Source organism: Alnus glutinosa, chromosome 11 (assembly GCF_958979055.1).
Source record: "Alnus glutinosa chromosome 11, dhAlnGlut1.1, whole genome shotgun sequence".
Taxonomy (NCBI): domain Eukaryota; kingdom Viridiplantae; phylum Streptophyta; class Magnoliopsida; order Fagales; family Betulaceae; genus Alnus; species Alnus glutinosa.
In genome coordinates, this window is record NC_084896.1 from 13477214 (window position 1) to 13499641 (window position 22428).

Genomic DNA, 22428 nt, shown 5'->3' on the forward strand with positions numbered 1-22428 from the left:
GAGCTGCTAGGACGGCATCCTTCACGCATGGCGCCACATCCAGTTAGATCATACCCAAAGCGTCTGCAACTACATTTCCTTTCCCTGGATGGTATAGAATATAGCAATCGTAGTCTTTTAACAATTCTAACCATCTATGCTGCATCATATTCAATTCTTTTTGCGAGAAGATATATTTTAGACTTTGATGATCAATATAAATGTCTACCTTCTCACGAAAAAGATAATGTCTCCAGATTTTTAAAGCAAAAACTACAGCAGCTAGTTCAAGGTTATGAGTGGGATAATTTCTCTCATGGTCCTTCAACTATCTAGAGGCGTAAGCTATAACTTTATCTTGCTGCATGAGTACGTACCCTAGTCCTTTAAGGGATGCATCACTAAAAACTACAAATTTCTCAGATTCTCTTGGTAGTACAAGGACAGGTACAAATACTAATCTCTTTTTTAGTTGTTGAAAGCTTGCTTCGCACTTATCGTTCCTTTGAAAATGAGCGTTCTTCTTAGTGAGGGCGGTCAAAGGGCTAGAAAGATTGGAAAAACCTTCTACGAACCTTCGGTAGTAACTTGCCAATCCAAGAAAGCTGCGGATTTCATGGACTTTGGTTGGCCGCTCCCAGTTGACGACAGCCTCAACTTTGCTAGGATTGACTGCTACACCATCTTTTGAGATGACGTGCCCTAAGAATGAAACTTTCTCCATCCAAAATACGCATTTCTTGAGTTTAGCAAATAACTGCTTTTCCCTTAGAACATTTAGTATTGTTTTCAGATGCTCCCCGTGCTCTTGATGATTAGCCGAGTAAATTAAAATATCATCAATAAATACAACTACGAACAAATCAAGATACATGGAAAACATGATTCATTAGATCCATAAACACCGACGGTGCGTTAGTCACCCCAAAAGGCATGACTCGGAATTCGTAATGACCATACCTCGTTCAGATCGCCGTCTTTTGCACATCTTCTTCCTTTACCTTAAGCTGATGGTATCCCGATCAAAAGTCGATTTTCGAGAATACCTTGGCTTCTTTTACTTGGTCAAACAAGTCGTCAATCCTTGGTAGAGGATATTTATTCTTTATGGTAACACGGTTTAGCTTCCAGTAGTCTATGCATAGCCACATAGTCCCATCTTTCTTCTTGACAAATAATACTGGTGCTCCCCACGATGATACGCTTGGGCGTATGAATCCTCTGTCCAAAAGTTCTTGGAGTTGTTCCTTCAGCTCTTTCAATTCGGCGGGTGTCATACGATAAGGTGCTTTGTGAATGGGTTGAGTTCCCAGAATCAAGTGGCAATCTTGTCACAACTTCAGCAAACACGTCTAGATAATCACATGCCACTGGAATATCTTCCAACTTACGCTTCGCTTCTGGTTTTGCCGTCACATAAGCTAAGAACGCTGATGCTCCTTGTCGTATATTCCTTGTAGTTTGTATAGCGGAAAGTAACGGTGGAGTAGCTTTCGTACAAGATCCGTTGAATTTAAATCTTTCTACACCTAGCAATTGAAAAACGACTACCTTCTCTCTATAATTTATACTCGCATAAAACTTTGATAACCAGCCCATGCCTAGGATTACATCATATCCTAGAGATTTAAACACTGATAGATTGATGGGTAGGTTCCTTCCTTTTATATTGATTGGACAGTTCTCTACCATTTTATCGCATACGACTTTCTTTCCTCCATGGGTTTCGACTGTAAGATTTTGTACTAAAGGTCGCGTGCTAACGTGATGTAATTTAATGTATGCTTCAGAAATGAATGAATGTGTAGCTCCTGAATCAAAAAGAGTACACTCAAGGATACCAAACAAAAAGATGGTGCCTGTCACAACACCATTATCACTTCCTTTTTCTTTGTCTACCTCAACTGGGGTTAAAGTATACACCCTTGCTTGGGTGGATCGCCTTGGTGGAAAGTACTTAGTGCAGGTCATTTGGATGGGTATGTCACCTGGGACGCTGCTCACCTCTTTAGTTCATAAGTGGTAGATGATTCGCACATTCCTCTTTCTGCAACCGATGCTATATCGACCAGTTTGACAAAGTTTTTGATCACATGACACATGACTCTTCCCTTAATACGAGGATTAAGGCCATTTTCGAAACGTTCCGACTTTGATTCCTCATCAGGGATTAAGTTGAGGCCAAACCTTGCTAGTTCAATAAACCTAGAGGAATTCGCCTTGTACCAAATTCTGGAATTTGATGGCCCGCATCTGCCTTTGTGCCCTCAGAAAGAAGCGCCCATTGAATTCTTCGACAAACCTATCCCAAGGGATAATGGCTCTATGTCCCAACTCTATTCCTAAGAGTTCTTTCTTAGACTTCCACCATCTTGCAGCTTCATCAATTATCCTTAGTCCTGTGTACCTAACCTTTTGCTCGTCGGTACAGCCAAGTGTCTCATGCAATAGCTGGATATCCGTAATCCAGGCTTTAGCTACTAACGGTCACTGTGTTCCATCAAATAGACGAAATTGCTGGCTAGCAAAATCGCACATAGAGCAACCTACCTGTTCAAATCGACCGACAGGCTGTGGAAATCTTGCCACTACTTCGGCAAACTGCCTAATAGTTTCGGCCATAAATTGGGCTAAGGCCGGATTCACTCCATCATTAAATGGCAGAGGTGGAGGTGCAAATTCGTCATCACGGTTGCCATGACGATAGTTTTCGTAGTTTTCATTACAGACGGGGTAACGTCGAAATGCCATAATTCTGTATCATCGCATCAAGTTAATCACCAAAATAATAATTAACTTAAATACTACACAATACATTTAATCACATAAATACATATTGATTAGCTTCATAAGCCTACCATTCTCTAATACTTACAAAGATATATTACACACAAAAGTTTTTTTTTTTACTTAGGGTACATAGCATATGAAACAAAATTGACGCTTCTACAGTTCTAAAATTATTTATTTACTATTATTCCCGACTCAACACTACATTCTTCAAACAAAATCTTTTATGTGGTTTATAAAATCTTTTGTTAAGAGTAGCTCTTGGTTATGCTCTAGTTTCTAGGTAGGTCAATTCCAATGGTCATCTGAGTGAACTGCTCTAATACCATACTGTAACGCCCTAATTTGAGCTTGCAAATTCGTAAGCAGAAACCTCTGGTTTCCACGTGACATTACTACATCAGAGATAAACTCTCGCAGCAGAATATATTTTTTCTATAGTCATAGGAATTGATAGCATAACACATTATAGCTGACTGAAATACCTCGGTAGTTTATTAAAAGTTACTTAGGTTTATCTTTGCATGCCATATGCACACTAGGTGCATCAAAATTAGTGCCACAGACAATACATAAGCATATAACATAAAACATTTTAAACATGACATCGTTATAAATATTTACATGCCATAAAACAAGACACACATAAATACAACTAGTAATTTCTAAAGCTAGCACATAATAGTTCGATAATGGTTTCAAAAACCATCAAAACTGGCATATGGGTCCATGCCTTATTTCTCCAGATCTGCATCAGTAACTATGCAAAGTCATCATATTTACATAAACAAACAAGTGAGTCATCCATTTTCATAACTAAGTTACCATCAGATTAATAACAGTTCATAAATAATACAAATGCAAAGGTTGTATGAATATACATCGTAGTAACCATTTAGTGTGTTTTATGATTATCTTACTTCAGGCCTCTCGTTCCTAGGTATTCGAACCCGTTCACGTCCATTGCCTCACACTTTGAAGTCTTACCTGTTTTTACTGAAATCTTACCGGTCCCAGCATTAGTTATATATTTAGGACTTCGGACTCTCCTGGGTCACTATGAACCCCCTGGGTACACTGACTAGTCTTCCTTCCACTTGCTACTACATCAGCTTGTTGATGGCTATCTCATTAGCTGTTATATCAATTGGACACAACATGCAATGCATGAACAACCACATGCAATGAACACACACCACAATATCCTAATGAAACATAGAATCATTCCTCAGTAAGTACATATGGAACTTACAGTTCTTTTTCCAATATTAAAACTGTTTATTTTTACATCCATATTAGGCTTCGTTTTTAGTCATCCATATTAAGACTTGGCGCGTCCGAACCATAACAGCTGTCGTCTGGACAATTGATTTGATGCACGTAATTTCCATATATGAAACTTGAGCATCTGGACGGTTGAACTTTGAATGCACGACTTGCCTTATGAATGAGCGTGTCCGAACGGGAACACATATCGTCCGGACGGTTGCAACTGTCTTCCCATATCAGTATTTAGGAAAGAAATCCCATAGCTAATCGAACACTGAACGGCGTCCGGATGTGCTGTTGAGGCGTCTGGACAGATGCAACTCGGAACAATTTGTAGCTTCTCGACACAGAGGAAGGTCTGGAGGGAAAGTTTTCGTCGTCTGGACAGGTAATGCTTGGACAGTTGAGCGTTCGGACATTATAACACATCGTCTAGACGGTTGCAAGGGAACTGTACTAACTACTTTGAATTCTGCATAGAGTCTTCTTTGAATCTTAAAATTGAAGTGTAGACTCCGAATAAAACAGCATCCCTGTATAATAAGCATCATTACATATAAATAATTTTGTTCAACAGAATGTAGCCAATCACTAACTAACAAGACATATTAACGAAGTAAAAAAGACCACACTCAAGAAATTAATCTAAATAGAGTGTACCAAGCTCTGATACCAATTGAAAAATAGATGACTTCTAATTTAACCGTGTTTGTGTGCAACGTGTAACAAAATAATATAAATTCGGAATTTAAAGAACACAATTATTTTGTTAACGAAGTGAAAATTCAATTAAAAGAAAACCACTCCGGGGTAGCCAAACCCAAGATATCCACTATCAAAAGACAAAGCTAGCACATAGACGGTAACACTCACATACCCGATGCAGCGATTGTATCTAACACTGACACGTAACCTAACGTGAACGCCTCCCAACCAAATCTCCTATTTGCTATGGATTCCTTTACCTTAGTGCTCCTCCCTAAGATAGACTTCAATAACGAGCATAGCAACATCACACAAAGGCAACGGCTTAAGAGCTAGCGAATCTTTACAATTTTTCCTAAAATATATTCTATAAGGTATGAAGAATTCAATACCTAATTTTGTAAATTGTACATGCCTAGAGGCCTCTATTTATAGGCTAAGAAGACCTAAATCGAGTCTATCTTTGATTTTTCTAGACGGCGTTCGGACGGAAGCTGAGACCGTTCGGACGGACAATTGTACAACCGACTTTCCATAACGCACTTCACGCAATACCATATCAGAGCCGGGTCCGGACAGTGTTGCTCTAGCGTCCGAACGGTTGCACTTCTGCTACACGTAATTTCCACTATAAACACTGGCGTCCGGATGGTGTTGCTCTGACGTCCGGACGGTTGCCATTTTTACGCCGCTAATAGTAAAGATTCTGTGTGCTAATTCCTTGATATAATACACATATAACAACATGTAGACACATCATGATTGCTCTTAGATAACATAATAGAGATTTGAAGATATATTTTGTTTCAGTAATTAAATTGAATACTTGGAGTTAGAATAAAGGTTCAATTGAGTTAATTAGACTGAAAAGATTAAACTAGGCAAATGGGTTAGAGATATACAGGAACTTTTTCTTCTTAAGAGGGTATGGGTTGATATGCATAATGCTAGTAGAGATTAAATTAATGCTCCCAGATTAAATTAAAACTGACGGACCTAGTGTTCTCAACAAATAATTTTTATCTTGGCAAGTTGAATACGTCCCATGAACTTATTAACTTATGCAATACAATTTTGTTTATGAGATGTACTTCTTTTAGAATATCTGCTTTTATTTTGAATTTTTACATGTAATATGTATGTAGAGATTAATTAATGCACTAAGGGTAGATGGATCTGAATTTTAAAATATATATATATATATATATATATATATATATATATATATATATATATATATATATATATATATATATATATATATATATATATATTTTTTTCATTTTTTAGTATTAACTGCATGTAGGGATTTAATTAATGCAGTGAGGATGGGTGGATATGATTTTTTTTAAAAAAAATATACATATATATATATATATATATATATTCAATTTTTAATAGTATTAGAAGCGGCAAATGTGGCCGCTAATACTATTTTTTTTTCTATTTTTTAATAGTATTAGCGGCGGCCACATTGGCCGCTAATACTATTTTTTTCATTTTTTAATAGTATTAGCGGCGGCAAATGTGGCCGCTAATACTTTTTTTTTTTTTTTTTTTTTCATTTTCTAATAGTATTAGCGGTAGAAAATGTGGCCGCTAATACTAGACACACTATTAGCGGCCACATACGTGTCGCCGCTAATACTTTTTTTTTTTTTTTTTCATTTTCTAATAGTATTAGCGGTGGAAAATGTGGCCGCTAATACTAGACACTATTAGCGGCCACATACGTGTCGCCGCTAATAGTATAGTATTAGCGGCGACTCTTGGACTCGTTAACAAAAAATTGGGGGGGTAAAATTATTTTTAGCAGCCACTAAGTTCGCCGCTATAAAACAATTATTAGTGGCGAGTCAAAAATGTGGCCGCTAATAGTCTTTAGCGTCGGACTATTAGCGACCACTCTTTAGCGGCCAAACTTGGCTGCTATTGATCAATAGCGGCCAAAATAGTATTATTAGCGGCCAAATTTATTGGCCGCTAATAAGCAAATTTTTTGTAGTAAAAAGACAATTTTCTTGGTAAGTTTTACGGTAAGAAAATGGTTTAGGGTCGTGAGGGATGTAGTACTGGGGCCGAGGTAGAGTTAATTTGTTGGTCGCCGTTTTGGACGTTAATTAGTCGTCAAAGAGTGGCTCTCATACCATATCGTAACACATGCTATATATAGAATTGAATGACTAACTCCCCATGAATCACTGTGGTTCATTTATAATATATCATGTTTACAACACTATGATCAACAGATCGATGTTGTACATATATAAGTTAACTAGTACGTATAAAACATTATCAAGCCTAGCTAGCTTATATATGTTTATCAGAATGATCGATGTTGTTTCTTATCCTCATCAGCTTGCTTCATCATCTTCTCTTTGGCTGTTGGGCTGTTTCCTTATCCAATATTGTAGCGGTGATGAATGTTAAGATGACAAAAATCGAGCGATTTCAGCAACTCTTACTATTACTGAGATTTTCTTCATTCTCTTGATTATGTCCCTTTGCCAACGGGTTGCCTTGTATTGGGGCATTAGAGGTTGACAGGGAATCCGGTTTAACACTTGCGATAACGTTGACGTTTCCTTCCATTGGAGACGCGATAACAATATCCATCAACTGATCATCAGACTCTCGGGAGCTGTTTGAGGGTGCTAGTTGAGTTATCTTCTTCATCTCTTTGCCTTTACCCCACAGCACCGCGTATAAGCCGCAAACAATCAACACGGCTCCTAATATGCTGTCATTTGAAAACAAAATCATATATATATATATATATATATATGATAGATATATAGATATAGCTTAAAAGTGATATATATACCTTCCAAGGTGCAACTTTTCGTCGAGTAGCAAAGAGCCCATGACGGCAACTAAAACAAGCATTAGAGGGTTGAAGACAGAGACAAACAAAGGGCCTCTCGTGTGTACGCACCACGCAATGAAAATCACCATTAGTCCCGAACCCACTACTCCCTACAACACAAGTACTCGACGCGCGTATTCTCAAATCAATATACCAGAATCCATCATAAATTAATAATGTTTTCCCACATTGACCAATCAAGTAAATTTTTAAAAAAATAATAATAAAATAAAATAGAGAGAGTACCGAATAAACAACTGTAAGAAGCCTGATATTCCACCCCAACTTCCACTGACTCCAATCCTTCTCCATGCATAGGGCAAAAGCAACGGCTTGAATTGCTCCCATCATACACATTAGAGCTGTGCTTGAGAAATGACACGGATATTTCTCACTCAGTTTAGCCTGCAGTTTTCTAACAATGATTTAATTAGTAATTAAAAGAATGCTGGAATAAATTTCTTTTGACACATATATGAGTGAACTGAAGTGAAGTACTGAAGTAAAATTCCTCTTAGTCACCTGAATTTGGAATATGGGAAAATAGAAAAAGAAGAAGATCGAATCTTTAATTTGTATAATCACCTGAATGATTAACCAGAGGGCAAATGAGGAACAACTTCCTAGGGCCAATAAAAAACCCAAAAGGCGATTTCCGGACTGTTTAAGCGGAGAGGCCACGTGTCGAGTTTGATTTTGGGAGTCATGCAAAAGGTTAAGATGAGAAGACCAAATGTCAATTTCTGCGCCTTTATAGAAAGTGAGCAGCATCGCCCCACCTATTCCCATTAATGTTCCCAACACTTTAGCCTTGCCTACTATTGTCCCCAGGTTCAGCCTCTCCAGCCTGTTCACAAATTAATTTCCTTTTTCTTTTTATATTTATGATGAAATTTTATATGTGAGAGAGATAGAGAGAGAAGTACGTACCCAAAGAAGATTGCGAGGATGAAGGTAATGGCAGGAATTAGGTTACTCATGGCTGAAGCAAATGTTGCTGATGTCAAGGCTAAGCTCTCAATATATAAGTTTTGAGCTAATGATCCCCTGCAATTAGCTAGCTAGGGTGTCACTTATAATATTGCTGAAAATTAATTGGAAAAGCAATATTAATATAGATAACAAAATTTATGAAACCTACTTACCCAAATAGCCCACAAAAAAATGCTTGGAAGAGCACTACCCAACTCAGCTTTGGCCTGCTTTTCCTGCCAATAATACCCAGACCCAGTACGTTTATGTTTTTCTCTTTTCTTCTAATCTGGTTTAAAGTTTAGCTAGCTAGCTATAGCTAGGATATTATTCTCAACATTCTCGAAATTTCTACCCAATATGAAGACATTAATTTACATGTGTTGAAACTTGTCAAACGAACGTTTTGCTAGCATGCAGGAAGTCTGAAAAGCTTACACCAAACACAAAATGCTTTTGTAATATATAATACAATTATAAGGAGAAGTGAGCATGGCAACGTTGGTTAGGCTTTTAAAAAAAAAAATGATATTTATTACCTCTTGAAAAGGAGAGCAAGAGGAAGAACAAAAGCAGTTGCGAAAATGAAGCGATAGGCAACAATAACCCTCAAGCTCATTCCATCATTCGCGGCCAGTTTGTAGAACACATTGACCCCGCCAAATACAAACTGAACCACCACCATTAACATGGCGGGCTTCAGCCCATGCAGTGCGTTACAAATGCGTTCCATCACCACCGTAGATATATAATGTAGCAATTATGCAGAGATCGAAGGAAGATGATCGAAAAGCTCCTCTTGGGTAATTGCGTTTTCAATATAGATCCAGTGAAGGCTTTATCGGGGAGTGAAGGGTATTTATTGTAAACAAGATTTCACCCTGCGGCTGCTATTTCCCACGTCATCACCTACGTTTCACTAGAGAGACAGAGAGGCTCCTCGTGTGTATTTACTCTTTAAGCTAGAGACGTCCACGGCTGTAACAATAATATTAGTGCTTTTGGTAAAACTTCATTCAATTCATTCACTCACGCCCGTGGCTGTGGACTTATAACCACGTACGTCACCCCGTACGTGTTATCTCACTTACTTCCTGTCGGCTATCCGGAACGGAGAACGAGATTCCTTAATAATAAATAAAAGTATTTCTAGTAAGCTCTCTAATTTTTTTTTTTAAAAAAAAAATTTAGCTAAATAATTTATTTTTATTATTTTATCTATAACTTTAAAAAGTTTCCTACATAAAACTTTCTAAATATTTTTCTATTTTAATTAGATATTATTTTTTATTAGTTTTGAGAACAAATACTTTAACTACTTTCGTGATCATCAAAATTACACCAGAACAACATACTCAATAAAAGGTATTGGTTTTATTGGCTATATTTTGGTAGATAAAAACACTACCATATATCAAGACACTGCAGGGACACTGTAATTCAAAAGGACTATTCAGATATTACAGTATATATTCTCCAACATGGAAATGACTTAATATGGGAAGTTCTGCATCAAATATCTCAAGGAAGACAATTTTCTGAGACAAGGAAACTTCTGACGCGCGTACAACTCTATAAAGGTGGTTTCCATTATGACTATCCAGACGGCCAAAGGAAGCGTCCAGACGCCCTTCAGTGTTCGGTGAACTATAAGAACAGCATAGCAGATGCAAACCACAGGAACTTGGTGTTCGCACAACTGTCCGAACGACCCAGCGGACGCAACTCACAGAGAACGTATGTTCGCACAAGTGTTAAGACGCAAGTGCGGTAGCTGCGAACGGTGGGTGTTCTACACAACCGTTCAGACGCTATGGCAAGCCGTCCGGACGCGCTTCAGCAACTTATGAAGAATTGTTGCTTACTATCCAGACGCTCAATGTCCTGTCCAGACGCCGCCTAGGGAAATATAAGTTTGTGTCAAATTAGGATTTTCAAAGCCTATTTAAAGGGGCTCTTAAGCTATTATATAGTAAGAATTTAGTATTGAATTCTTGTATGCTAAGATAGAGTGTTTAAGCAAAAATTGTTAGATGTGCTAGCTCTCTTAGAGTATGATGTGTGATTTGATCAATCATTAAAGTCTAACTTAGGGAGGAACCCTAAGCTAAAGGAGTCCATTGAAGAACCCTTTAGACAGACGATCTAGTTGGGAGGCGCTCACTTATAGGTACGTGTTAGAGTTCAATGCACAACAACTACATCAGGGCTGGGGTACGTGAGTACAACGGCTTTGTAACTAGCTATTTCTTCTAAATAGTGGATTTCCTGGGTATGGCTATCCCGGGGTGGTTTTTCTCTTTGTTCAAAGAGTTTTTACTTCGTCACCAAAATATCTGTCTTATTTATTTTCAGCATTTATATTTTGGTTGATTGGTTGATCAAATCATTTTTTTTTCAATTGGTATTAGAGCAGGTTCACTCGTGTTTTGATTAATTTCCTAAATGCTACCCTAGACTCCTTATTTTTTGTTCTAACATGTTTAACAATCTTAATTTCATTCCTGCCTTTGATGGCACAAATTATGGCTATTGGAAAAGTGAGAATGAGATTCTTTTTAAAATCCATAGACGTTTGGCAGATTGTTGAATCTAGTTGGACCCCACCGAATACAACAGCTGCTGAAATGTCTATTGTTCAAACAAGTGCTCGTCTTTCCAATGATAAAGCCCTAAATCCCGTTTGCCAAGCTCTTTCACCATCTGAATTTTCACAAATTTTGCATTGTGAAATTGCTCAAGAAGCATGGGCAATACTGGAAACAACATATGAAGGCACAAAAATTGTAAAATTTGCCAAACTTCAAATGTTAGTTTCTCAGCAACTTGAGAAATTTTATGGTGAGTCTCAGGAAGAAAATTTCGGATGCAAAGCTCATTAACAAGATATTAAGATCTAATGGAGATCAAGGCACCGCTTCGAAGGATCTTGTTCAAGTACCAATTGGGCCGGTTATGAGAGCACGAGCAAAGAAGTTCAAGGATGTACTCAACGGACTCATCCAAGAGTTATGGGCTCAAGCAAATTCGTGGAGGCCCATTGAGCATGATCCATGTGGGCAACAGAGAATCATCACCTTGATTCAAGTTCTAGAAGGATCTGGTCAAGGCTAAGAATTGGCAAGAAATATTTTGGGTCTATTCTAGAAGGATCGGATTGCATGGCTATTCTAGGCGCCACTTTCTTTCCTTTTATGTTGTCTTTTGTTTCCTTCTATATGACTCTAGGCGTCCAGCTCTTCTTTCCTATTTTAACGTCTCTTTTTTAGGCAAGTAGGGATTTATTTTAGCTTTGATTAGGAGGGTGGGCGTCCAGCCTTTATTGCCTTATATTTCTTATGTGTTTTAGGAAGGTAAGAATTTCTTTCCTTACCCATTTTCGGCTTTAATTAGGTTTTCTATGTTAGGGTTTTTTTCTTGTAATGTTCAGCCCTTTAAATAGGTGCATAAGCAATGGAAAACGCAGATATTGATTATTCATAAAACTTGTGAGGTTTATTCTCTTTGGTTCTATGAAGAAATACGCGAACTTATCGGGATTTCCCGTGGCGTTCATCTCGACTTATCAAACGGAGTTTCCACCACCGTTTGTGGCGTCTTCCTTATACCGAGGTTCTTGTTTGTCATAACAACGATCTTGTGTTCCCTTTCGTTGTTGGGTCTCGTTATTCTTGATGGGGTTCACATCAAGATCTTTGCCTGAGTGTTTCAAAATTAAAGTAACTACTATTGAAGAAAGCAAGGATCTTGATGCCATGAAGATTGAAGAGCTCATACGATCTCTTCAAAGCTATGAGTTTTCCCTGCCCCGGACACAATAGATCCCAATACCTCAAGACAAAGTCGCCCCAACAATAACCATCTATGAAGGGTTATTGAGCCTGATGCAGAATGTCCTAAGCATACTGGACACAATGGACAAGGCCTACAATCCTGCTCCTAGGGTCAAGAAGGTATCGGGTTGGCAATTTTTGACACGACCCGCGAACCCGACACGAGAAAATAGGGTTTGGGTTTATTGTAATCGGGTTCGGGTCAACCCGATTAGACACGGTTTTTTTTTTTTGTAAAAAAAAAAAGAGGAAGAAAGGCCGAAGTCCGAAAGAGTCGAAAGACAAGTCAGTAAGTCACAAAACGTAGACTGTAGAAGAACAATGAAGATTGAAGAATCTAGAAACGGTGAATTGGAGAAAGCTGAGAAAGTAAGAATGAATTGGAACCCTAGCCCCCTAGTCGGCGTAGCCGCACCGGCCCGCAGCCCCACACGGCGCACGCCTGTCGCCCGCACTCCACAGTCGAAACCCTAGCCCGTTAGTCGGCGTAGCCGCACCGCCAACACGGCGCACGCTCGTCGCCCGCACTTTGCAGTCGGAACCCTAGCCTGCTAGTCGGCGTAGCAGCACCGGCCCACACGGCGCACGCCCGTCGCCCGCAGTCCGCACTCCCGCACGGCCGCACTTCTTGGGTTCTCATCTTCTCTTGAATCTCTTCTAGATTTTCACTTCAGTGTTTCACAACTTTCACCCTTCGGTAGTTCGGTCCTGTGCCGATTTAGGTGAATTTTCCATTAGATTTGTTAATGCTTGTATTGATTTTGTTTTTATAAACATTGGGTTCTCTTCTCAGTTCTTTTCTTCTCTGATCAATCAAGGATTCACTCATTCACCAATTCAGATTTCAAGGTTTGGTTGAAAGTAAACGTGTTACCCGGGTCGTGTTCGGGTAACACGGCTCGCAGGCGAGTCGTGTTTGGGTTCAGAAGTTCAACCCGATTAATAATCGGGTCGGGTTCGTGTCAGACCCGATTGTATAATCGGGTCAGCCGGGTCGACACGAACCCGACCCCGCCGACCCGAATTGCCAACCCTAAGAAGGTATGGGTAAGAAAGGGTGAGACAATTCACCCCTTTAGAGGGAGTAGACTCACTTTGTGGGTGAGTACACGGCATGCCTGGGATCTTGGTTCCTTATCCTAGAGCATGTCAAGTTTTATGCATTGCATTGATTATTCACTGAAATATTTTTTATGTATGCTTTGCTGGAACCATATTTGTTTTATCCTCATATTTTCTTTTGTTATCTTAAGAAAAACTTCTGCATGTATTTTTTGAGGATGACAAAAAGCACGTCGGGCTGCTGCTTTTCTGTCTTGGTAATTTCAAACCTCTCTGTGAGGACATGTTTGCTATTACCTCACATGCTAGAATTAGATGTTATCTTTTTCCCTACATAGAATGTTTTCTTGTTTTTATTTTTTTCAACAAAGAGGGGGTTGGGGGGGGGGGGGGGGGGGAGGGGAGGGGGGGTGGCATTGATACCGGATTGGAATGGAGGAATAGGAAACTCAAGAAATGAACAAGAAATTAAGGATAAGAGTTCACCACCCAAGAGATACACCAAGGGGATATAGATTATCACCACCCCAAGGATTAAATCAAGGGATACAGAACTATAGGAATTTCACCACTCTAAGGTTAACACCAAAGAGATACAGAATTTACAAGAATGAGAATTCACTCTTGTCACAAACCAAACTGATTTAATTCACTTTCCACAAAAACGTCCCCTTCAACTTACAACCACAAATATTAAAAGAGCTTGGAACAACCCTCCAAGCATAGGACAAGCATGACAATCATGCTGCAATTCTTACACAAAATAAGGCATAGCAAACAGGTCAAGAAATAAGGCAGGAGACAGATAGGGGGACAATCTCCAAAACAGTCAAGGAGACAAGGGATGGTTTAAAAGTAAGAAAACAACATCCCGGATTTTTCGAGTGGACCCAACGACTAGTTTTAAAACGGTCATATCTTTTTGTATGTTTCTCCAAATAGACTAAAACTTATTGGGTTGGAAAGCTAGCGTCTTGAACTGCAATTTGGACCGAAGAAACTCTCAAAAAGGACAACGTTTGGTCCTGTTATGATGGGCCTAAACCCAGTAGTAGACAGCAAGCATCCAAATCTTCTTCCATTTTGGGGTTTGGGCCTTGCTTACTTGACAAGAGTTTACATGACTCTTGCTGGGCATACCCAAGTTAGGCTGGACATTCCCATGAGCATGCAGTACAAAAGTTATTTTTTCTTTTGTTTTGCTTTTTAGATATCTCATGTATTTTTACCTGATATCTCAGTTCATTGTGCATTAAGGATATACACTTATATTTAATTGAGATTTTGAGTCTGATATGTGCTGAGTTTCTCTGTTGCATCTAAATGCTAGATAGTTTACTCCTCTCATGCAATAAATTTGTGTACTATCCAAAGCTCCCTAAAGGTAAATTCTTTGATCTCTATGCCCTACTAAGATAAGGAGATGGGCCCCATGGTAGACCGAATCTTAAAGATCCCTTGCAAGTTCCAGATGGGCCAATCACAAGGTCGAGAGCGAAGAAGATCAAGGAAGCAATGCAAGGATTGGTACAATCCACTTGGACAGAATTTGCAAATTTATCGAACAAGACCCCAGCATTCAAGATGGGCTTGAAAGAAGAAGAACCAATTTTAATCCATGTTATACAAGCGACAGATGAGGGCGGCATAGCCTAGTGGTTTAGTGCAGACTCTTTATTTCCTTAAGTATAGGCGTGTGAGCCTATTTTTATGTCTCTATGGTTGTTGGCTTTTGGGCCTATTTATTTTATTAAGTGGACTTCTTTTATTAGCTATAGAAGTTTAGTTTAGGATGTTTTGGGGTTGAAGATGTTCAGCCCATGTCTTTTAATTGATGTAGGCCTTAGTAGGTTTAGGGTTTCATGGAGAGCCGCATTTGCTAAAAAAGTTGAACGTGAATGAAGTTTTTGTTCTTCATAGAAAACATTTCAGTTTTCTCTACTTGTTCTTGATTGAACTAAGAACATATCAAAGGCAAACCCTTTGTGGTGTTCTCACCGAATCTAGGTTCTTGAAACAAGATTTCAACGGGTCTAGATCTTCTTGACTTGATTCTTGGCTTTCTTGAGTAGGTTTCAATTTGATTGTGGGTTCAAGGGAGTTCGATCCCATGGGTTCACATCATAAGGTTTGGCTTTTGATTAATCAAACAGTAATTTTCAACCTTATCTGTGAACTTATGCCTTTGTTGAGAAAGCTTTCACACACAACATGCATAGCATGAGTTGAGTAAAATATTTAAAAAATTTCATCTGCAGAGATTCTTTGGCTCATAAATTAGTTGACTCTCAATTATATGTTTGCATGTTTTTGGTTTGCTATTTGACTGTGTTATCAATTTTGAACACATCCGTGTTCTAAAGCTAACATTAGGAAAAAATTAGTTGTATGCTATTTTTCCTCAATTTTAGCTTCTCTGTGTGGAGCTTCCAGACGCGCATGGCATTGACAGTCTGACAAACTGCCGTCTGGACATCTAAGTTCACGGTCTGGACGCGCGACCTTAGGGTAATATCGCTTTGTCCCCTGTGCCGCACCACTGTTTGCCTTGAGATTTTTTTTCTCTTTTGTTTTTCTCTCGAGTTTCTCGTGTTTCCCTCGAGGTTTTGGTGCTTTTTGGCAATTTTTGCATTTTCTCTTCACTTTTGATATTCCAGGTATGCACTTATCTCTATTTGTTAGTTTTTGATTGGCTACATTCTGTTGACAAAATCACTATCATGTAATGTTACTGCTTTCACAGGGATGCCGTATATTCTAGAATCTTCAAATCATTTAGAGTTTATTTCTCTAAGATGGAAAAAGCCTTATTATGACAAGTCCTAGTGTCAAAAGCTGCAAGAAGGCTATTTCAGTGTTCAAGGAAGATTCCAACTCTGAAAAGTCGAATCCTTTGTTTCGGTCTGGACGCTCGTCAATCAGCAACATTCGTTTGGATGATGTGGCAATACCGTCCGAACTCCCATTAGTGTCGAGAAGCTTCGAACAGTTCAAGGTTGCATACATTCGGTCGTCATGGCAACACGTCCGAAAGTTCTTCAGAGTTCGAGAGGAATCCAACGTTCCAGTGCATCCGTCCTGATGACGTAGCAATACCGTCCGGACGCCAGTCAGAGCTCGACTATAATTAGGTTTTCCTTTGCAGACACGTATATGGGAAGACAGCTATATCCATTTGGACGACAGGACTACACTATCCAAACGCTATCCTTGATGAGGCTACGTGGAGAAGAATGGCCACTGTCTAGACGTCAGGACAACATCGTCCGCACGTGGTCCTTATTATAGTATTGATGTACAGCAGAAGTGCAACCGTCCGGATGCTAGGACCACACTGTCTGAATGTGACCCTGATATGGTATTGTGTGAAGCGTGTTATGGAAAGTCGATTGCTCAATTGTCCATCCGAATGGCCTCAGCTTGCGTCCAGACACCGCCTAGAGAAAACCGAATCAATGTCGATTTAGGTCTTCAGTAGATTATAAATAAAGGCCTCTAGACATGTACGATTTACAGAATTCAGTATTGAATTCTTCATAGCTTAAAGAGTATATTTTAGGAAGAAATTGTGAAGATATGCTAGCTCTCAAGCCGTTGCCGTTGTGTTGTTACTGTGCTCATCATTGAAGTCTATCTTAGAGAGGAGCCCTAAGGTAAAGGAACCCATAGAAGACCTTTTCAAGTAAGAGACTTGGTTGGGAGGCGTTCACGTTGTGAAAAATAAATATATAACTTCTACCAAGTGTGTGTTCGTGTGCAACAAAATATCTTAAATGTGGAAAATAAAAGAGACAAGATATTTGTTGACGAAGTAAAAACTCTGTGAAGAGAAAAACTACTCTGGAGCAGCCAAACCCAAAAAATTCACTATCCAAAGACAAAGCAAGTTACAAAGCACTTGTACTCACAACCAAGTCTCTTACTTGAAGGGGTCTTTGATGGAATCATTTACCTTAGGGTTGACCCCTAAGATAGACTTCACACGAACAAAGAGCACACACCGGCAAGGACTAGAGAGTTATACTGATTTCTTATAACTCTCTAAACAAAGGGTGTTTAGGGAGATTTTCAAATCTCCGTAAACTCCCTCTCTAAGCACTTTGAAATTTTATACTAATTTCTTACAAATAACAAGCCTAGAGCCATCTATTTATAGGCTTCAGAAAACCTAATTCTAGACAAATTCGGACTCTAGTTATGGAGCATCAGGACGGAAGTTAGCATCGTCCAGACAGTCTTCTACGACCGCCTTTCCAGAATAGCTCGATTCTACCCATGACACAAGACCATGTCCGGACGGTCTTCACCGTCACTCATTTCTGCGTCCGTAAAGAAAACCCGAAATATTTTGGAACGCTGGGTAGCGTCCGGACATGTTGCCACGTCGTCCTTACGTCTTGCAGAAACTTTCCAAATAGTGTCGATTGAAATCCAACTCAGTGTAGAAATTGGAGAAGCTTGACCTAGTGTCCAGACGATGCTGCTCTAACATCCGGATGTCTTCAACGTTAAAGCTTCTAGACAATGCCAGGCGTCTAGACGCCTTCAAAGGAACGTCCAGACTGTTGCACAGGAACCGATTGATCTGACTTGGAAAATGCATGGAGTCTTCATGGACATCTTCTAGAATTTTGTGACCAGTCACATGGCTTGAAACGAACAATGTCCATATTGCTTGAAAACTTTGAAAAAAAACCGATAAACCTATTTAAAATGCAACTGTTACATAAAGTGTTTTTGTCATCCAGAATGTTGCCAACATAAAATACCAACATAAACAACAAAAAATGCTCCCCCATTTCGTCACAAAAGGACAAAGGGTAAACAGAGTATAAGAGAAAAGCCAGTAGTATTAAAAAAAATACACAGTCTTAGAAAAGAAAATTGTTCTCAAATTAACAACAACTCAATCATCATCATCATCAGGCTTGGGGTGAATCGGTGATGATAATTTAGGCACTCCCGAAAGTCGATCTGACTCTGCTCGACACGCTCTCCTATAAGATTGACTTTTCGCTGGAGAGCTCCCATGGAAGACATAAGCTGAGCAAAAGCAGCTTCAATGTTGAAAGAAGGAGGCACCGACTGAGATGATGATGCAGCAACTGAGGTGTCAATAGGAGGAGGCTAAGGAACTTTGCCTTGTCCTGCTGTGACATTGAGGGAGAGTAATTATTTTGTGGTTTTTCTTTTATTCTGTTTTACCTTTTGTCCTTTTAAGACAAAAAGGGGGGTATTTTTTGTTTTGAACTAGGATTGTATTTTTAATCGGTAAAGTGATTTTTGTCCCATAATGGCCAAAGGGGGAGTTTGTTAGTTTGTGATTGGTTGCATTCTGTTGGACAAAATCACTTCTATATAATAATGCCTTTTATACAGAGATGCTCTTTTATTCAAAGTCTACACTTTAGTTACGGGCTTCAAGAAGACTCTGTGCAAGATCCAAAACAATGTAGTTCAGTTCCCTTGCATCCATATGGTCTCTCATCTGTCAAAGCATCATTCATCAGGACAACGAGAACTTTCCGTCCGGACATCCTTCTGTGTCCAGAAGCTTCGAATTGTTCTTGATTGCATCCGTCCGGATGTCTTAGCAACATGTCCGGATGCCTCTCAATGTTCAACAAGTAAAAGGATTTCTTTCCAAAACATAGATATGGGTTGTCTAGACGACATGGCCATTCCATCTAGACGCTATCCTTGATAAGGCAAGTCATGCAGAAGATGTTCAACCGTCCGGACATCAGACTCTATGGTCCGGGCAATCAGACCTTAAGATGGAAATTGCATGTAGCAGAAGTGCAACCGTCCGGATGCTAGGGCAACCCCGTCCAAACGCGGTCCTGTTCAAGAAAGAATTTAAAGTGAATTTGGAAAGCCAGTTGCACAGTTGTCTGTCCAGACACCCTCAGCTACCGTCCAGACGCCGCCTAGAAAAATCGTATCAGATGCGATTTAGGTTTTCTGTAGCCTATAAATAGAGGCCCCTAGGCATGTAATTGCAAGAATTCGATAGTGCTTAGAGAGAATATTTTAGATGTTATTGTGCTAATTGCAAGAATTTGAAGACCCCTTCAAGTAGGTGACTTGGTTGAGAGGCGTTCGTGTGGGATTACACGTCAGAATTCAAGGTACGACCACTGTATAAGGGTATGTGAGTGCTATTACTTTGTAATTAGATTTGTCTTCAAAATAGTGGATATCCTAGGTTTGGCTGTCCCAGAATGGTTTTTCTCTTAATTGAATTTCCACTTCGTTAATAAAATTCTTGTCTTTTAAATTTCGGTTTTATATTATTTTGTTAACACATTGTGCACACACGGTTATAATAGAAGTCATCTATTTTTCAAAGGTAAAGGATTCTATTGAAGACTCATTCAAGTAGGTGACTTGGTTGAGAGGCGTTCGCGTTGGGTTACACGTCAGAATTCAAGGTACGACCACTACATCTAGGTTATGTGAGTGCTACTGCTTTGTAATTAGCTTTGTCTTCTAAATAGTGAAAATCCTTGGTTTGGCTGCCCTGGAGTGGTTTTTCTTTTAATTGAGTTTCCACTTCGTTAACAAAATATCTGTCTCATTTAAATTTCACATTTTAATATTTTGTTACACGTTGCACACACACACACACACACATACATGTGTAAATTAGAAGTCTCTTTATTTTTCAATTGGTATCAGAGCTTGGCACACTATGAGAAAATTTATTTATTGAGTGTGATTCTGTTTGACTTCTAATATTTTATCATGTCTATCAATCTTGATTTGTTGGAAAAGGGTGAACTCTAAAGGATGTGTGCCGAATTGTTTAAACAATTTGAAGATTTTAAAAATTCTAGCATTGAGCATTTACAAAGACTTAAAAATTTTGAACTTGAAAAAGATGTGTTTATTGAAAAAATTAAGTCTTTGGAAGATGCTCTAATGAATTCAAAACTTCCTTGGGACAAACCTTTTGATTCTTGCATGAGTATTGATAGTGTTGCATATGTTTCACATGCTATGACTGCTCATAGAACTATGTTTGTTAAACCTAGCATGTCCCAACATCATACTCAGCCTACTTGTGGGGATAAAGGGGAAAATATTAAAGGAGCTAGTCATAAAAATTTCAATTCTATCCATACTTGTCATCGTTGTCGCAATAGTGGTCATATCTGTCCTAATTGCTTTCAAATTCATTCCCAAAAACCTTGAGATAAACTGCATGTACCTAGGGAAGGTGAACCAGGTATTGAGAACCAAGTCAAGAATTTGAGTGATCAAGTTAAACTCATTAGTGAAAAGCTAGGAAGCCTAAGTCCTAATGAAAAGAAATCTATCTTGACTAATAAAAAGAAGAATACCTTTAAATAGGTTTGGGTTAAGAAAAAGGACAACATGTGTCTAGTTGCTCATACTGCCCTAAAAATACTTGATACTTGTTTGTGGTATTTGAATAGTGGATGCTCTAAACATATGATAGGTGATAAGATTATGCTAAAAGAAGTTCAGATGGGCAGAGGAGGAAAAATCACTTATGGAGATGGAATTCAATCCAAGGTTATTGGAAAAGGGCTTCAATCCAAGGTTATTGCAAATCTCCTCTGCATTAGTCAATTCTGTGACAACGACTTAGTTGATCAATTCCCCAAAAAGGAATGCAATATTTTTTACAGCAGTGGGAAGTGGCTAATGGGACGAGAAAGAACTGTTGACAATTGCTATGGTCTTCCAAGTCTCACTTCAGAGCCTCATATAATCGGTAACAAGGCAACCATTGATGACAGTGAGCTATGGCATCAAAGGCTAGGACATTTAAACTTTACAGATTTGCTCAAGATTGCCAGCAAGGAGATTGTCAAAGATCTACCCAAGATGGAGAAAACTGGGAAAGGAGATTCTCACTTCTAGAAATTTAGAATAACTGCATATGGATCACATGGGTCCCACTAGAACTGCTAATCTAGGCGGAAGAAAGTACATATTGGTGGTAGTGGATGACTATTCCCGGTTCACATGGGCAATTCTTCTCTGGGAAAAGTCTAATGCTGTTGATGCAGCTCAACAATTATTGAAGAAAAATCAGATTGAGCAATACTGCCCCATAATGAGAATCTGCAGTGATCATGGAAGAGAATTTGAGAATGCCAAATTTGAAGAATTCTGCTACTCTTATGGCATTTAGCAAGAGTTTCATCCCCCATTACTCCTCAACAGAATGGGGTTGTAGAGCAAAAAAAACAGGGTGATTAATGTGCAAATTATACTCAAATGCACAGGGTAATTAGTGTATGTGCAAGTGCGAGGTCGAATCCACAGGGAATTGTATTGTAAAAATTAATTTCTATTTAAACTAATTTTATTTTAACCTAGTTCCAAATTTTGGGGTTTTATGAATAAAAGAAAAAATAAAACAAGACAAAATGGACTAAGGTTTTAGAATCCACGCCCACCAAATCACAGCAACATATTCTCATGTTCGTCAATACATATCTGAAGTTCTCACCATACAAATCTTATGTATGTTCTACTATGCTTAAAAAATTAATCAAATCATTCAATGGATCCGTTCTTTGCACAAATTAGAAAAGATATCCGATTTAAACCAAATCATCAAATGTATCCGTAGAACGGAACACAATGAATATTCAATGTTTTGATAAATGAAAAATTCAAGCAATCAATTTAAATGAGATTATCTCAAATCATCAAATGTATCCGAAAATCACAATAGATATCCAAGAAATCATCTCAATAATTGAAAAGAAGTAAAACATTGGAAATATTAAACCTAATAAAATCAGATAGTTTAAACTCTCATGAAAATATTGTTGCTCTTCAAATGTGAGGTTTCATCGTCAACCTTAGTTGAAAAATTAGCTATTCATGGCTAAAAATAAAATACTAAATTTTATTAAAAACATAAAGAAAATGAGAGACATATAAAGGAGAAAATTGCAGGATGCTGAA

General features: G+C 38.6%; 2 protein-coding genes across 2 annotated transcripts; both read right to left on the reverse strand.

The window, feature by feature from the left end:
* Positions 1-307: 307 nt before the first annotated feature.
* Positions 308-2730, reverse strand: LOC133881121 (uncharacterized). The gene is made up of 5 exons (XM_062320080.1): positions 2530-2730; positions 2282-2430; positions 1984-2184; positions 1161-1537; positions 308-831 (listed from the first exon to the last, which is right to left on the reverse strand). Exons 1-5 carry the CDS (start codon positions 2728-2730, stop codon positions 308-310), a joined length of 1452 nt encoding a protein of 483 aa, XP_062176064.1.
* Positions 2731-6923: 4193 nt separating this feature from the next.
* Positions 6924-9400, reverse strand: LOC133882820 (WAT1-related protein At1g25270-like). Its single transcript, XM_062322044.1, has 7 exons — positions 9121-9400; positions 8755-8817; positions 8540-8656; positions 8195-8456; positions 7856-8014; positions 7568-7719; positions 6924-7483 (listed from the first exon to the last, which is right to left on the reverse strand). Exons 1-7 carry the CDS (start codon positions 9312-9314, stop codon positions 7195-7197), a joined length of 1236 nt encoding a protein of 411 aa, XP_062178028.1. The 5' UTR covers positions 9315-9400; the 3' UTR covers positions 6924-7194.
* Positions 9401-22428: the final 13028 nt, after the last annotated feature.